The sequence below is a fragment of the Equus asinus genome, chromosome 7, assembly GCF_041296235.1.
Source record: "Equus asinus isolate D_3611 breed Donkey chromosome 7, EquAss-T2T_v2, whole genome shotgun sequence".
NCBI classification, from domain to species: domain Eukaryota; kingdom Metazoa; phylum Chordata; class Mammalia; order Perissodactyla; family Equidae; genus Equus; species Equus asinus.
The window spans coordinates 37,353,962-37,366,863 of record NC_091796.1 but is presented as its reverse complement, the minus strand read 5'-3'; the positions used below and the strand labels follow the sequence as shown (position 1 = coordinate 37,366,863).

Genomic DNA, 12,902 nt, shown 5'->3' with positions numbered 1-12,902 from the left:
AAATGAAACAAATGGAATGAAGCATGTTTTTCTAACCCCTTTTGTAATTTAAATCCTGAGGTTTGGAAATTGTTTTCTTTTTATGGTTGTTGAAGTTTTAGAATAGGAGTGGGAATTTGGAGATTTTTTGAAATTCTTTTATTTCTTCTTAACAAGCAGCATATTTGACCTGCTAAGTATAGTTCTTGGGTTTCTGTAAGTACAATAAAACATGAAGGGAGCTCCAGATTGCTTTTAAGTGCAAAATTATTGAGAAACTGCCTTTTATTCCTTTTCCATACATCTGGTGGTTACATTTTATCTAAAACCTATACACTGGGTTCTGTGCAGGGTGTCTCCACACCCTACCTGTGGATTGACCCAGAAAATTTAAAAAAAACAGCTAAGCACTGTGTTGACACCATCCTGCCACCCTCTGTCCCAGCCACCCTGGCATGGAGGTGACCTTGGGGTCCTGAATTGTTTATGCAATCTGGACGCTGAGTCCCCTGATTGAGACTTGACCTGACAAATGTTACATCCGTGGGTCAAAAGGCATCTCTGTTCCTCTGAAGACTCATGGCCTCTATTTTATGCTGAGTAGGAACAAAGAGTGCAAAACCATAGCTGCCAAAGAAAGTCAAGCTCAGCCCAGTCACCTCCAAAATTGCTGAATACTTATGAGAAGCACAGCACCTCACAGCTGGCTGCATGTTCCTATCTGCCCATCACATGAAGGGGTTGTCTCAGATTGCTGTTATATGCTATGATGTAGCTGCATGTTTCAAAGCAATATAAAGCATAACTTCTTATAATGGACAGCATTAAAATAGAATACTAGTTTTCCCTAGAGTGTAATTATATAAAAAGTAGGTAATATGTAGCCCAATGACTGAATCTGACCCCCAGTGTGTTTCCTCCAGCCCTAAGGAAGTGTGTGAGCAGGAGCCCAAAGGCTGTCACACAGCTGTTCTGCTCCATGGAATCCAGGAAGGGCAGCTCAATCAGCTCTGAGCCTATCTGACCAAGTCTCCTCCCCACTATAAGAGCTCTCCTCTGGGAAGTGCCCACTGTCGTCAGCAACGTGACTCTGAGGGCCTTTAGTACAAATAACACTCTCATTTGTGTGGGGTGGAGGTGTTCTGGGTCCTCTCTTGGCTGTAGGGTGGCCATCTCCTTGAAGGCAGGGCCATAGCTTTGTTACTCCCTCATGGACTCTCGCTGAGTGCTGGGCATCTGGAAGGCACTGAAGACATTGAAAGAAGCACAGGGCATCCTGGGATTGGGATGGATCTTATATGGGGTCGGCCAGGTCTGAATTCCTTCTGCAACAGTCTTAGCAAGTGGCCATTGAGAACCTCCAGATGAGTGCATTTGCTCCCTCTGTGTCAGCCCATTTGTCTTTGGACCACTGCTTCTGATGCTGACTCCTTGTTACCCTGAACCTCCGTTTAACTGTTTTGTGACTGGTTGCTTTATCTTCCCAACAGATCGATGCTCTCTGAGAATGAGAATCCTTACTGATTTTCCCTCAATGCTAGACAGATAGGCAGGTGTTTGAGCCTGTATACCATTGCAATGAAACCCCTCATTAGAACATGATGGAGTGCCACGCAGAGCTGAAAATCAGACAGTTCAGACTGGAGTGACACTACCATATCCCTTTGAGAAATCATCAGGGTCTGAGCCATGCAGTTGTGTGTGCGCTGCCATCCGTGTACCTTAGTCCTACCCTCCTTATTCCTGATCCTCACTCTGCAACCAGGGTGGGCTTGCCTCTCCTGATCCATCACTGGCCTCTGGTTTGCCTCTTCTCAGTGGGTGTGGGCTGGGACTCTCAATAGCCACTCCTATTAGAATGTGTCTCAGATACACACAGGTGGCACCAAGTGTGGATTTGAAGAGCTTTGAGATACACAGCATGTTTGAACTTGGAGAAATTGGCGTGTGGCCTCCATTGTGGCTGTTCCAAGGCTTTGGAGGGTTTCGACTGCATTCCAGATACTTGAGGGCATCAAAGTAAGTGATTTCTGGATAAATGAGGGGTTGAGGTGGAAATCTTTTGAAGTAATGTACTTTTCTTACTTTCAAGTCTATATAGTAATGCTATAAGATATTTCTGAGGAGTCGTCCTGTGGACATATTTTGATGATGAGTTAGGACATGCTTGCAATTAGTACCATGCATTTCTGAAAAATTAATCCTCTAATGCTATCTCTTTTCTAAAATAGTTTATCTAATATGTTTGTTATTAATTTTATATAGTAAGGCTTCTAAACATATATAAATGTAAACTTAGACTCAATAGAAGCCAAATTCATAAAAACCTAAAATCATGAATCAGAAGAGTTTGGGGATTTGTTTCTTAAAATAAAATTGCAGTGCCAAAAGAGCTCCGAATAAAGCCTTCACAGCAAAGGAGAAGAATATGTGAATAGGCATGTTAAGACCAACAGAAAAAGAAAACGTTTCTAGAAAACAGTGTTTTCTTAATTAGCCTCATAAGGGAGAGAATGGCTGAGGGATTCTGGGTCCCTGGGACCATGTCGGCCAAAGCCCCATGACCACAGAGATGCCCAGAAGGAACCTTGATGAGATGGGCATAAGGGGGCCCCTGCTGAGACCAGCTAATGGGGGAATGGGGTTGAGCAGCAGCCAGGTTCTTTCCCAGGAAGGCATTAAGGCTTAAACCACATAATCACAGTCTACCCGCTGAGGAAGTCGCCAGGCCTGGACTTGCTGGGTTGTTTTATTTACTTGAAGAAATTTCTTCAGCTCTAAATGTACAAAGATAGCACAGTTCATTATACCATGCCTTCCCTTCCTACCTCCAGCCTTGTAGTTGTTGAGAAAAATATTCTGGAATTTAGTTTATTCTTAGTCAGGGAGTAGAGGACCAAATGTGAGACTCAAGTTATAAAGCTGGAAACACTCTGAAGAGTTCAAAGCCCTCAAAAGAACTCACTTCCCTTTGAAAAGGACATAGCAATGAGAATGGAAACCCAAGGCAGTGCTTGTCCTCAGTATAATTGTGGAGGGGCCTCAGCTTTGCTGATGACCGTGATGGAGTTGGAAATGGAAGCTGGGGCCAAGGTGACTTGCTCCACACAACGTGAGAAGGATGGGTTTGAAGAACAAGTCTCAGTGAAAAGGGCATGCCTGCCTGCCCTTCAGATGCAGTACTGACACAGCAGCTCCTCAGGGACAGATGCTGTTTCTGGTGTGTCACATAAAACTTCTCTGCTACCAGGTGGCTTATATTCTAGTTGGAGGCAACAAAGGAATATCAGGTCATGATAAAGGATGTGAAGAAAATAAAACAGGGCAATGTGAGAGTGACCAAGGGGCTCCTTTAGATGAAGTAGTCAAGAAGGCATTTACCATGAGGGGAAATTTCTCAGACCTGAAGGAGCAAAAGGCCATTCCTCTGGCGACTGCTTAGGGGATAGCCAATGAGAAGAATGAATCATGAACAAGCTTCAATATGTTAACAACACGTGATCACATGACTAAAGAAAGGCAGATGGTTGCAAAACACTGGGCAGAAGGGAGAATGATAGAAGAGGAGGTCAGAGAGCTGCACAGAGGCCAGAACAGAAAGCCTGCAGGAATTGATTCTGTCTTGAGTACAATGCAGAATGATTGGAGTGTTCAGAGTGCTGTAGTCACTCTGGTTGCAATTTGGAGAATGGACTTCAGGAGGACAAGGCCGGAAGTACTTAGGAGGCTCTCACAGTGGTCCAGGGTAAACAAGGAGATGGAGAGGTGGATGGAGTCAGGACAACTCTTGAAGGAAGCTCTGTTGGCACTGGCGGATGGATTTGTTGTGGGAATGGGGTGAGAGAAGTGCAGGGTATTTCCCACTTGCCAGTCAGTGGATGGCAGGGCCTGGTGCTGAGGTGGGGACTGTGGAGGGAATAGGCTGGGAGTGGTAGGTGGGATGGAGTGAACATGAATGAAAATCAAGAGTTCTCTTTTGGCCACGTTCAATTTGAGGTGCCTGTTAGCATCTGAGTGGAGATGTCAGGAATCGGGGGCTATGCACCCACCTGGCCCAGGAGTTTGGTCAGGCCTGGAGAGCAACAGTTAGCATTGAGTCATAGATGGAATTTAAAACCGAGAGATTGGATGAACTCATCTAGAGAAAGTGTGTGGAAAGAGAAGAGAGCATAGGAGTGAACTATGAGGGCTTCCCTCACCTAGATGTTGAGTGCCCAAAAGGAGCCAGCAAAGGAGTGGCCACTCAGGTGGGAGACTGTGTTTGGCCACGGTGGGAGGAAATTGTTTCTGGAGGGGGCAATTTTGTCATGTGCTGTTGAGAGGTGAGCTAAAATGGACGCAGAGAAGTAATCACTGGATTTGACAACATGGAGGCCATTGGGCAACCTTGACAAGAGTAATTTAATTTGTGTAGTGGTGATAGAGGCCCTATCAGATTGGGTTGAGCAGTCAATGGGAAGTGAGAAAGTGGAACCAGGAAGTATGGTAACTCTTTTGAGAAGTCTTTCTATAAAGGGAGCTGAGAACAACTGAGGCATGGGCTGGAGAGAGATGTGGAATCAAGGAAAGGACCTGGTTTACTAGGGAAATAAGACAGATGAGAAAGGGCAAGAGGTGTTTGGGTGATTTTGGAGAAATGACTTGGGGTGAGTGGTGTTTTTACACTGTTCCCTGTGGAATGCATGATGCTCCAAGTTCCCTGTAAAGTCTACACATGTCCCTGATACTGTGATATGAGCAGATGCCTCCAGGAGGCCTGGGTCTTCCTCAGGCTGCAAATGGAGAACCTGGAGCTGATTCTCTACAACCACAGTGATGGAGGTGAGGGTCATGGATTGACGGGCCATTAACTGATTCATTCATTCAGTGAGCAAACATCGCTGAGCCCACTCCCTGCCAAGTGAGTTCCAGGCCCTGCAGACACAGTGCGAATAAGCCCGTCTCCTCTTGAAAGTGTCCCTGCCTATGGGGGCGGGACACTGACAAGCAAACAGGGTGGGACACGCAGCCCAAGGTGGGCTTGCTGTTTCTTAGATGCATGATTTGAGCCCATTTCCAGAAGGCACTTGGTGTATGAGTTTCCTGAGGAGGTTGTTCTGAAAAGGAAGTGGGGAGAGGAGACCGTGGGTGAACGGTAGCAGCAGGAGCATCTTGGGGGAGGTGGTGTTGGGGGGAGTTGCTCTGGAGACCTACCACAGCCCCAGGGCTGGCTGCACGGCAATTGAGATGTTTGGGAATCTCTCTGAGTGAGTGACCTGTGACCTGTGTGAAGGAGGCCCCCAGGCTGTGTGTGACTCCTCACAGATACTGTGCCCTGGACCTAGCGAGTGTGGTCTTTAAGGGCCCAGGTGGCTTCTCTGCTCAGTTTTAAGAATGGGACTTGGTTCAGATTCCTGCCCACCTGGGCTAGCTGTTGTGACTATGGGCAAGTGGTATAACCTGCTGTGCCTGCATCCTCACCAGAAAAGGGAGGATTGTGTTCATTGCTACCTCACAATGTTCTAGGCTGGGTAAAATGAAGTAACCGACTCAGCAGCCTCTACCTCAGATGTTGAGAGACTCCTGGGTGTGAACCCTGGGGCCAGAGGCCCTGGGTTCAAATTCTGGTTCTCTTTTAATTGTGTGATCTTGAGCAGGGTACACTGTGCCTTAGTGTCCTGATCTGTGCAATGGGGATAATTCTAATACCTGCCTTCTGAGGCTTTGATGAGGGAATCTACGTAATTGCCGAGAAGACCTCCTGGGCTGAAGCAAGTGCTGGACGCCACCTGTGGTTAGGAGGACCATGCCTGCGGGCACGCGTGGCCGTGTCTGCAGCTGCATGATGGTTTTATGTTTTCTGCGCAGTTCCGCCTGGTGGTGAAGACAGCCCTGAAGCTGCTGCTCGTCTTTGTGGAGTACTCGGAGTCAAATGCACCTCTTCTGATTCAGGCTGTCTCTGCTGTTGACACAAAAAGAGGTGAGTGGTCCCCACCCACTTATTTCATCAAGGTAAAAATGTCTGATGTAGGAAGGCTTCCACTTTTTACAAGGTCAACACAGAATTAAGAATGAATGGAATTCCCATTTTGTGGACTTCCCACTGCAGGAAACATTTTTAAGATAGTAAGTATACAAAGATTTGAGATGGAACGTGGTTTGACAGTGAAAGAAAGGCACCCGTGGGCTCACCCAGGATCGATCTGACCTTGAGCTTAGCTTTACACTCTGTCCCCAGCCCCCGCCACTGAACATGTGGAACCAGCTCCTTTTCTTTTCCCCTCTTGTCGGGCGGCCCTCGCTCCCTCCTCCCCTCCCCTCACGCCTGCTTTATTGGCTCTGACCTCCAGACCTTCCTTGCACCGTCTCCCTCCCTCCCTCCATCCCCTGTCCTACTTTACTGGGGACTCTCACCATCTCTCGCCTGGGGACCCTTGTCTCCCGGAAGTGCTCCCCTTGCCTCTGCTATTGGAGGATTCTTCTAAAACACACATTGGCTCACATCATTCTCCACCTAATACTCAACAGTGGCTTTCCAGTGCCCACGGGATTAGGTCCAAGTCCTTCAGCTGGCCCTTCTCCCACCTGCCCTGCACCACACCCTCCCTACCTGAGTCAGGCAGTCATGTGCTCTCAAAGCCCTCGTATGTCCCTCCTCTCTGTCGTTGTCATGGCCCACCTCTCATGAGTGTGTGCCTCCTCGAGGGCAGGGTTGGTCTCTCCTCTTGATGTCCCAGCACCTAGCTGGCCCACAGAGGGCAGGCCTGCCATACACACTTGATGAAGAACGAGCTTTGGATGTGGCTTATTGTATAATACGCTTTGGCCCCAATAATATTGTGAGTCCTGAAACTAAACTGCTAGGAGTGTTTTGTTTTGTTTTGTCTATTTTAAAAATTTTTGGTTTTGCTCCCCAGTAAGACATTATTATTATTATTATCCCCATAAAGACTCAAACAAAAAAACTTGATAACATTTTTTTTATGATTATGACAGTAATATTCTGTAGAAAATTTGGAAAAGACAATGTAAAGAAGACAATGAAAAAATAACCTAATCTCATAGACAGAGATAATTCTTGTTAACAAGTTGCTGTATTTCCTTATGGTTTCTTGTGTGTGTAGGTGTGTGTGTATGTATGTGGGCACCCACGTGCTTATGCACAAATCAGCTCTGATACAACTGTCAAAAAGAAACTAGGGGCCTAAATAGCCCTCTTTGATGCAAACCATTTGTGTCTCTGACTCAGTATTGCTCAGAGACCCACCTTTCAGTGCTGAATCCAAAGGCAAAAGAAAGTAGTTCATTAGTTACTTTGAGAGTTTGAATATAAGTTTATGAAAGCTATCCAGGACCTTAAACTGGGCTCCCATACCTTTCCATGAATGCACAGGCAGATGTCAGCCCCAGGCATGGTGGATCGCAGGCAACTGCAGGCATGTGTGTGTGGGAGGGGCAGTTGGGGGGGGGGGCGGTGGTGACAAGACAAACCTTAGTGCATGGTCAGGGTGTCAGGGGCTGTGAGTCTGGAAGATGTGTCCCAGACCAGGGCAGGTCTATGTATTTCTTTCTACCACAGCATGTTGCTGTGTGGTGCCAGATTTGAAATCCTTTATGGCTAAGAGCAGACCATGGGGCCAGCTGAGAATTCTTAGTGAAGACTGCCAATGGCTCAGAAACCAGAGCTGGTGTTTCCAAGGTCGATTAATGCGGTTTAGGGTCAAAGGTGGGTGTTTGGGAAGACAGCAAGGCAGATCCTTTCATTCATCCTTGGAGGAGTCATACTCCATCCTCTAACTCCAGGGGTCACTTTAGGACAATTAGTGGACTTTTCATTTTCCTGTGCCAAATTTCAGACAATGCATGGGACCTTGTCATGGGGGCTGTGTTAGAGGGGACAGCCTTCTCACAACCCTGGGCTTATCCTTTGGTTTCGCTGACTTGGGAGCTCAGAGTTTCTTGGACTTCACGTTTCATGGTGGGGTAGAGGAGTGATCCTGAGATGAACCCAGCTTGGCACCCCACATCCAAGACTCCATCGACCAGCCCAGCCAGAGGCTCTCTGCTGTACTGAATCTCTTCCTCCAAGATGAAACAATGGTCATCTTTTCCCAATTTAGAAAAGAAGAAAAAGGGCAGCTAATGGATTATTTTCTCAACTTCATGATTTTCGCCTGTAAAATTTCTTAAGTTTTGGCAACTACTGTCGTCTGTCTGCTACTGAGCACTAGCTACTTAAAAAAGGGAGTAGCATAATGGAAAAAACTCAGACATAGCTTATCACATGTGGTTCAATAGCATGTTTTTCTAAGGACATGTGTGGTCTTGGCCATGATTTTATAATGCATACATATAACATCATCCTATTTTACTGCTAGCAAAATTGTTCTTGAAGCCTATGATGGAATTAAACTTATAAATATGTCATGGTGTTCTGCAGAGAGCAACATGACTTCCAGGTGGGCTTCTTCCCAGCGGGTTTAGAAGCAGCTCTCCAATTCCTTCTCAGCTGGTGAGACAGTGGACGGAGGTGACTGAGGGCCGTCAGAGCATGTCCATTTGTTCACAAGTTTATGAATCAACCGTAAATTCTCCTTCTCAAAGTGGCTTTAAGTTCATTCCTCTGGGGGATAGGGTAGAGAATGGGCATATTAAAGTAGACTTTTTTTTTTTTAATAGAAAGGAATTCTTTTAAATGGTAACTATCCGATTTAAAGAATCAGCAAAGAAAATCAACAAATAAGCTATGAGTCGTCAAAAATTACCACTACCTATGGCAAATGAAGTTGTCCCAGAATAAATTCCTCTGGTTGTTTTATAAACATCACGCATGCCGCAGGTGGGTTAACCAGAAGGGTTCATTCTGTGAGCGTGGACAATTTGCTCTTCAGCCAAAAGGGCCAGTTAGAGAATAGGGATAAAAGCTGTGAGGGGTCTAAGTCTATCATAGGGACTAATAAATATTTATGAATGAAAATTTAAAATGCCTCCACTGATCCAGGCAATTGGCTCTTTTGCTCAGGGGCTGCAATGAAAAGGTAGATTCCAGTTAGTCTCTGGGGCGTGGTGCAGTGTCACACCTGTCTGCTCAGTCTGCTGGGTTGTCTTCTCTTTTGCTTACCACTTCAAGTCACTTTCCCTTTCTAGTGGACAGGGCCTGGCAGGCGGAGAGAAAGGCAGTGAGTCCCTAAGGAAGCCCATGAGAGGGTCTGGCTTTGTCATTTTGCCATCATCAGAGACTTCCTTCCCTTGGGATCTTCCCTGTGGTGGTTGACAAGGAAGCTGGTTGAGAACCCTCTGACTCTGTGGGCTTGCCTCTCAGACAGAGGGTGGGGCAGGTGGCCAGACTGGGTAACTTATTTTGAAATTTTAGTCGTAAATCTTGAGTCCCACTAATTTGGTTCAGTGCTGCTTTTGAAGAAGTTCCATTTTCCATTTGAATGTGAGGTGATGAGATATGACATAATTCTGAAACATGTGTATCACACATGATTAACAGGGGGAAAAGTCCAGCCATCCTTTCAAGCAATCCTGTCTCTTGACTTTTGCTCAAAGATATATTGACCTGTGAAGAATGCACAAAGCATGGTGGAAGTCAGAGGTTGACAGAACTTAAGCTCTATTTCCATTATTATATATAGCAGAAGTAGATATGTTAAGTGTGTTTATCAATCATGTTGAAAGACATGGAACGTGCTGCGAGGACCAGATTCTGTTCGAGGGTTAGACCAACTTGCGCACAAGGCATTGGGCTAAACAACTTATTTTCTTTTGGATTTAATACAGATATCAAGGGAGAAAGTAAGAAGGAGAAAGTATTGAGTGATTTATTCTGTGCTTATTTATTCTGGGTTAAGAGAGAGCTACTGCAGCCTGGTGGGAAGAGAGGCCTGGCCTGGGAGCCTGTGTAGAAGGTCTGTGGGTAAGCGTGGGTGTCACCTCACCTACAGCCACCATTATGGTTACACCTACTGCTATTTGAGTGGCAGCCATGTAACAGACACTATGCTAAGCATTTTTTCATATCAAACTCATTTATTTAACAACTATTTAAGTACCAGCCAGGTGCTTTCGAACATCAGAGAAAAAAATCACAGAGCCTATACTCACTGTGGTGTTTGGGGGCAAAGGGAGAGGCGTGGAGTTGGAGAGAGACAGATGATAATGATTAGGTAAATTATTGTCTCCTAATGTGCTCCATCAGTGCTAAGGAAAAGAGACAAAATTCTTTATCTCAGTGATAAAGCCACCTCACAGTAGTCCTTTAAGGTTGATACCATCATTCCAATTTACATGCATCTCCTGAGCCTCTGTTCATTCCGCTACTTTGGGGCTCAGTTTCTTTCCCTGTTATGTGAATGGGTAAGATGATATGGTTTATGACTTTAATACAAGACTGCCCCCTACCCACACATACATACACATAAACACTCTATGGAGCCAGCAAAGGTAGTGGTGGGGTGAACTGGACCACTTAGTTCTGACAGGTGGCAGCTCTGATAGGTGGAAAGTTGGTGCTTACCATAGGCCAGCTCGAGCCCTGCCAAGGCTCTTGTGTTGAACCAAAATATTTCCTCCCCTTCATCTTCATTCTTCTAAATATTTTCCATTTTCTGGCCCTAAACAATCAAAGGCAAGTGAACATTCATCTCAATAATGTATGAATATATACAAGTTTCTAGACTTGAAATCCTTAAATGGTAATAAGGGAATCGGATGTCACAGCTGAAGAACATATTTTTCAATTAAAGTAAGCCGGTGTCTGAGTGTTTTCATTATAAAGGATAAAATGATGCACAGATGTGTGTGTCTGTATGAGAGAGAAAGAGAGGAGACATAATCTGGCTACTTCCTTCTCTCTGGGGTGTTGCCTTTTCTTCCCCAGGCCCTGTTTGGCATCTTTGGCCCTAAAGTAAGCAACCAGGAAGCTGTTCTGGGCTCACTAGCACCCTTGGAAATTCTTAGCTTCAGTGCTTTCTCTCCTGCACAGCCTTCTCTTTAACCATATCTGGGTAACTCAGTAGAACATGGATTTTATGCTGAGGTTGGGTGCTGAGTGTGAATGGTAGAAGTTGCCCTTGTTATAAACACAAGCAGAGGCACTTAGAGGGCTTGAACTGCACCTGGATAATTAGGCCCAAGACCTAGTGACCACACTGTTTGACTGTCTTGAGGGCGGAAATGATTACTTTGCGGGGATTTGAAGAACAGGTGTGGACTTCAAAATAGTTTGATGATAAATATCAACAAGAAGATAATTCAGCAGTTAGCAGGCGAAGGATCATGCTTTTGTGTTCAGAGTTAGAAAGGGTGATAGAAGCTTGCCCGGTTCCGACCAACTGGGCAACTTGACCAAAGGAAAAGTGGTACCGATCACTTGCTGGGAAAGCCAACGGATCTCTACATCAAACTACATCTGTGTCTTTCACATTGTATAGTAGATGCCTGTTCCTTTTAAAAATTCCCTGTCTTCTCTCCTTTTCTTATGTGTGCATCTACCCCTTCTATAATTGCTCCAGCTTAACCCACTTCATGCCCTCTCTGAGATCTCCCTTCATGACTCAGCCAACCCTTTATTGAGCACTTACAACCGGTCAGTTACCGTGCTAGAGCACAGACAGATACCTTGCCGCCCCTGAACTTTTCTTCTCAAGGCCAGGAAAGCAGCTCTGATATAACCCATCCAAGAAATGGCATTTGGAAGCCACTGGTCTTAGATTATTTTAGAATTTACTTTTATCAGCAAAAAAATAAGCAATATCCCTTTGGGATCTTTATAGAGAAAGCAGGAAAGAGCTTTATATTCCATACCACCATGCCAAGGGCAAGGCGATACTTCACTTTAAATATTTATCTCAGGCATAGGAAATTGGGTCAGGGTGCCATGTCCTCTCTGTGGCCTTGGCCTTGGCTTGTCCATCCTGAATGTGAAGGGTTTCCCTGCCCTCTCCTGGAATCAGGGGATAACCATCCATGAGCCTACACCTGCAGAGCCCCGTATAGGAGCCACCTCTTGCACCAAGCCCTCCACGACCATCCCCACTGCAAGAAAACTCCCTTGCTGAGTGACAAGCTTAGCTAAGTGCTTTGCCTTTTAAGAGCTTTTACGCTATACTGACACAGGTTCTTGTGCTGATGTCTAACTACTCTATTAGATATAAACCTCTTGAGGGCAGCCTCCCACCAGACCCAGTTCATTGTACCTGGTTGATGCTTGAACAGTATTTGTGCCTTGACTGAGTAGCGATAATATACTTCTGTTCTTAAAAGGTTTGCTAGACAAATGTTTTGCTGTTATTTCTTGGAGTCCATTGCTAGAATGGATGTAAAGATCCTCCGCATCCCCTTTCCTTTTAGGAGATCAGAGCATAGCATGCTAACAGACATACAGAGAGTACTTATCAAGAGTTTCCGTACCTGGAGAGTGAAATACATGCCCTAAAAATCTGCACATGAATGGATTTTTAAAAATTACATGTTTAATACGAAGGGAACTTTTCAAGGAAATAAATAGGGATCCTGACACTGAAGAATATACACTTTCAAGTGGACAAGGATGATATGGTATATTGCCCCCTAATTAGAGGCATGTTCAAATCCACTCTGTATCGCCGTCATTGGGTGATAAGTCTTTGGATAATCTGTGATGTGAATTAGATAAGGAATGTTGAATTGCTGTTTCTAATGATTTTTACTTTACTCGTAGGAGTTAAACCTTGGTCGAATATCATGGAAATCCTGGAGGAAAAAGATGGGGTCGACACAGAGCTGCTGGTTTATGCAATGACTTTAGTCAACAAGGTTGGTTGATGTTTGTTATGGGTTAAATTGTGTTCCCCCCAAAAGATATGCTGAAGTCCTAACCCGTGTTACCTGTGAATGTGACCTTATATGGAAATAGAGTCTTTGCAGATGTAATCAAGTTAAGATGAGATCATTAGGGT

General features: G+C 45.2%; 1 protein-coding gene across 22 annotated transcripts in view; it reads left to right on the top strand.

Annotated features, from left to right (window-relative positions):
- Positions 1 to 12,902, top strand: part of FHOD3 (formin homology 2 domain containing 3) — a 455,279-nt gene that overhangs the window by 280,379 nt on the left and 161,998 nt on the right. For all 22 annotated transcript variants that reach the window (XM_070513157.1, XM_070513160.1, XM_070513168.1 and 19 more), the window contains 2 exons: positions 5,827 to 5,938; positions 12,665 to 12,759. In XM_070513157.1, the coding sequence (XP_070369258.1) occupies positions 5,827 to 5,938; positions 12,665 to 12,759 (207 nt within the window). The remainder of the gene's footprint in view (positions 1 to 5,826; positions 5,939 to 12,664; positions 12,760 to 12,902) is intronic.